Here is a 4,891-nt window from a genome sequence, read left to right as displayed (position 1 = left end):
AACTCAAGGGGGAGGGGAGGTGAACAGTACTGGCAATTCCAAAGGAGAGAAGAAATTCCTTTTCCAATCAAAATTTGCCTATTCGTACTTTTACAATGAAAACTGAAAGACATTAAAGATGATATAAATAAATGGAAAGGTGTTCCATGTTCATGGATTGGGGGACTTAATATTGCTCCAATGTCAATACTACTCAAAGTGATCTATAAGTTCAACAGACTCCTCCTCAAAATTCCAAGAGCTTTCTTCACATTAATAAAAACAATCTGGCACTGGTATAATAACAGACACATTGATTTGTGGAATAGAATTGAGAGTCCAGAAATAAACCCACACACATCCATGGTTAGATAATTTTTGACAAGGATATTGAATCTATTCAATAGGAAAACAGGAATCTTGTCGATAAATGGTGCTGGGAAAATTGGATTTCCCTGTCAGAGCCCCCAATAAAATGACTTTTTTAAAAATTGGATTTCCACATGCTGAAAAATAAAATAGGCCCCATGTCTCACCTCATACACTGAAACAAATTCAAAATGAATTCAGGACCTAAATGTGCAAACTAAAGCCAAACATTTCTTAGAGGAATGAATAAACAGGGGCAACACTGTCAGGCTTGGCTTTCAACACCAGATTATTCAATATACTCACAAAAGCACAAACAGCAAAGGGCAAATTAAATGAGAACACATAAAAATGCATCCAAAGACTACCAAAGGAGCTCAAAGACAAGCTACCAACCAAAGAATATCTTTGGAAAAACAAGAATCTAATAACAAAAATATATATAAAACTTAAATAACAGAAAGACAAGTAATCCAGTCATAAATTGGGCAAAGGACTTGGCCAGACATTTAAACAACGAGGACATTCAAACACCAAACACATGGGGAAAAATGCTGTTTTTTGTCATCCCAAATCAAAACCCACCACCAGCAAGTGGATTCTGACTCACAGAACTTCCCCATAGAGTTGACAAGACTATCACTCTGTGTGGACGCAGGCTGGCATCTTTCTCCAGCTGAGCAGCTGGTACGCTTCATCCATGATCAGTTTGTTAGCACTGGGCCACCATGAGCTGTTAGGAAACATGTGCATCAAAACCACCGGAAAATACCACCTCTTTCACTAAAAGGACTTTTTAAAATGTGGGCAAGACTCCTAGACTTAAAAGCAGAGACTCGAAGTGCAACTTGCATACCAATATTCAATGTAGCACTATCTACAATAGCCCGTAATAGAAACAAAGTCATGCCTATCAGTGGAGGAGGAGATCAACAAAATGTGGTGCACACGTACACTATTACTCAGAAAGTAGGGAAAATGAAGCCTGGGTACCAGCTACAGTATTGATGGAGCTGGACGACCTTGTGCTGACCAAAACAAGTCAATCACAAAAGGACAAATATTGTATGACCGCATTCATAGTAACAGACAAGGAAAGACATATGTATAGAGGCCAAAGTTTATTATTGGTTACCAGGGAGGGAAAAGGAAGGGAGGTTGCTGATGATGGAAAATTGCATTGATTAAGGGTAGAGTTGCACAGCCAATTATTGTAATTACTGTCAATAAGTTGTACACCTATAAAAAGTTGAATTGGCAAAAGTATGATGTAACAGAGACTTAAAAACAAGAGTAGCTGCTGCGGCTGCTTACATATCAACAAGCACCTCGTGGGTTTGGGTCCTTGGTTAGGAGAGTTAGGGCCATGGTTTCCTGGGCATCCCAGTCCATTGCTTCTGTTCTACCTCCTCGTTCGTTGTGTAGTGTACCTGGGGTCTTAAGCACTTGCAAGTGGCCATCCTAGGCACTAAAATTGGTCTCTAGTTACCCGGCGCAACAGAAGAGAGTCAGGAACGGGAGGAGAACATGGAATGTGTGGTGAATTGCCGCTTTGATGGTGCCCATCTACCATCACTGAGCACTGTGATCAAAGATACCGTAGTAGATGGATCCTGCTCAAAAAAGAAGTGGAGAACAGACGTAAAAGTTCTCATGGGCTCCAGACTTTCTGGAGACATCGAGGCTGGTTGAGCCCCTGAAACTATTGCCCTGAGATAGTCTTTAAACCTTACACCAAAAATATCCCAACATTTTCTGAAAACCAAACAACAGTTTTGCTTTAAAAAGGGGGGAGAGGGCTCTCCCTTGAGCATTATGCTCTTTTCAGCACTCTGCATGGGATCAAAGTGACAGCAGCAACTGAAAACACGAGATAGGAACCTTAGGGGCAGCAACTTGATGCTGATGTGGGAAGAAAAACCCTGGAAAGGAGGGAGAGAATGGTGGTACAACTCAAATAGTAGAATCCATGCTCCATACACTGTACATGGAAAAACCATTGAATTTGTTGTATGATACGCTGTGTATATTCTCAACAACAATAAAATAAATAACTTAGAAGAAAATAACTTTTTTTTTGCCCATTAGCAAAGCACCTACAGATAAGAATTTCCATAAACTGCATCTCTTAGCAAAAATAAAGCCATGACCTGAGACTCCCTTGAAATTAGCCATGTGATGGCAGGAACAAGGGGCACTGTGTCTTGGGGCCCGGTCACAGCAATGCCAAGGTCACGGTTCCACAAGAAACATCAGCACTGGGTCCTACCTACTCCATCGAGCCCCAGCTTGGAAAGCGGCCTGACCTTCAGCAGCTGACGGTGTCCCCTCCCTCACGGAGACACTGCATGGAACATGCAGGTCCTGCTCCCATGGCTGCCTGGCACTCTCCTCTGTGTTCCCAGAAGAACTCAAGTCCTGAAGTTGCTCCAGAGTCATCAAAAGACACTGGCTCCATTGCCTCTCAATTTCGCCCCTCTCCCTCCTAGATAGACTCTCCCCATGAATCTTAAAGCTAGCTCCTGCTGGCCCCTCTAGTCTTCTCCAACCCCCAACAAAACAGCGCTACCAGCAGTCTTGGCTTTTCCTGGGCTGTGGACAGGCTGGAGGCAGGTTACTCAGAGAGCCCACTTCTGCTCTTTGGCTCTGTGAAAGTGGAGGGATCGAGAAGCAGGATCTCTCCGCAAGAGGCACAGCAGAGTGAGTTGTTGATGGGTCACTCAACTTGCCTAGAGAACTCTCGGCCTGAAGCAGAGAGTAGCTGCCCCTCAGTTTACCCAAACAGAAGTCAGGATTGCTGGTTAACGTAAGTGGCACAGTGGGTAGGCTCTGAAGGAGACCTTACGTGAAGATCTGAGTGGTCCTCGCACTGCCCTCAACCCCGTCAAGACGCCACGCCATTCATAGCACTCTCCCGGGTCACCCATGTCAGCACCGGGAAAGGGGGCGCGAGAGACAAATACCCTGAAAACCGTTAGAACCCGAATAGGCACCAATTGAGACCTCGGGTCTCCAGAAGCCTCCATTACCCTGACCATGGTGCGTGCCTCTGTGCCAGTAGGACAAAGGCAAACAGTGACAGTCTTTGGCTGCGCTGGGCCAGGGATCACAGGCCTGCTGTATGCCAGATCCTCTCTCCCTCTTAATCACTTATAAGCGCAGGAGTTCAGACATAGGTCCTGCTCCTCAGCCCTGGACACCGAGAGGTGAGAGAGGTGAGAAAGGTCTGCTTTCCACAGCAGAAAGAATCCACCAAAGAAGTCTGGTCCTCCCGAGCCTGATCAGCCTTGGTCTTGTCTACTGGACCCTAGACATCGGATATTTTGGTACTAGGGAATATCTCCCTCTTTGCTGTTTATTACTGGAATCTTCTCTGTAGTGGATGCATTATGGCTCCCAAGGAAATGTGGTAGGATCAAACGGCAAAGAAGAGCACTACACAGCTCGACAAGAGTCGTCTCACACCCACAACCTGAAGAGAATGAGTTGAAAGGCGGGAAGGAGTGGTCAGTAGGCTGGGGCACACACTGCCAGTGCTCGGGCCCCTTCCAGCGCTCACACCTGGGAGATGCTGCTGGCTAGACGGAATGACATTTTTTTGGCTCTCTCGGTCTCCTGAAAAGAAAAGGGAAAAACAAAAATATAGTTGAAAGTGGAATGGCCAAATGTCGGATTCATTAAGGTGAAAAGGCTAAACGGCGATTTTGGAACTCCCAAGAGTTACAATGTCTTCTCAGACCCCAGATATGCAGCAACAAAACTCACAGAGCCCACTAACAAATGCGGGCCCTGCCACGAACTCCAACCTCACTGCCCTGGAGTCGATGCTGAAGTGCAGCAACCCCAGGGGACAGGGTGGAACTGCCCCCTGGGAGGTTCCAAGGCTGTAACGCTTATGGGAGCAAAAACGCTTTGTCTTTCTCCCACGGGGCAGCTGGTGGTTTTTGAACTGTGGACCTTGTGGTCAGCAGCCCAACGCATAACCACTATGCTACCAGGGTTCTGCCACATAGTAAGCAGGTAATATATGTCAGTATGACTACCCAGCAGCAAATTGACGCTTCAGGTCTACACAGGTAGGATCAGCATCAGTCAAAAGGTCAAAGCTCTCTTTGTTCCAAGCAACATTGCTCTCTTTCCCTCTACCAGACCCAAAAGACCCAATTCTGACTCACAGCGACCCGACAGGATAAGGTAGAACTGCCCCTGTGAGTTTCCGAGACTGTAACTCTTTGCAGGAGTAGAAAGCCTAGTCTTTCTCCCAAAGAGAGGCTGGGGGTTCCAAACCACTAACTTTGCAGTCAGGAGCCTGACACATACATGTGACTACTACACCATCAAGGCTCCATTCCCTCCACCAAGGGGCAGCAAAAGACCCTCCCTTCTCCTCTCCCTCAAGTAGAGACCAGCTTCAGAAATCAGACACTATTCCTTTTTTTTTTTTTTCCAATCATTTTATTAGGGGCTCATACAACTCTTATCACAATCCATACATACATCAATTGTGTAAAGCACATTTGTACACTCATTGCCCTCATCATTC

The 4,891-nt window shown here is 45.7% G+C and overlaps 1 protein-coding gene across 2 annotated transcripts in view; it reads right to left on the bottom strand.

The window, feature by feature from the left end:
• Positions 1 to 1,454: 1,454 nt before the first annotated feature.
• Positions 1,455 to 4,891, bottom strand: part of TRIM66 (tripartite motif containing 66) — a 45,002-nt gene continuing 41,565 nt past the window's right edge. For both annotated transcript variants that reach the window (XM_045291047.1, XM_045291048.1), the window contains exon 20: positions 1,455 to 3,963. In XM_045291047.1, coding sequence (XP_045146982.1) covers positions 3,904 to 3,963 — 60 coding nt within the window. In that variant the 3' untranslated portion in view covers positions 1,455 to 3,903. The remainder of the gene's footprint in view (positions 3,964 to 4,891) is intronic.

The sequence above is a fragment of the Echinops telfairi genome, unplaced genomic scaffold (genome assembly GCF_000313985.2).
Source record: "Echinops telfairi isolate 266 unplaced genomic scaffold, ASM31398v2 ScPeMD7_60;HRSCAF=208, whole genome shotgun sequence".
Classification (NCBI taxonomy): Eukaryota; Metazoa; Chordata; class Mammalia; order Afrosoricida; family Tenrecidae; genus Echinops; species Echinops telfairi.
The sequence above is the reverse complement of the archived record's forward strand: the minus strand, read 5'-3'. Positions and strand labels throughout refer to the sequence as shown.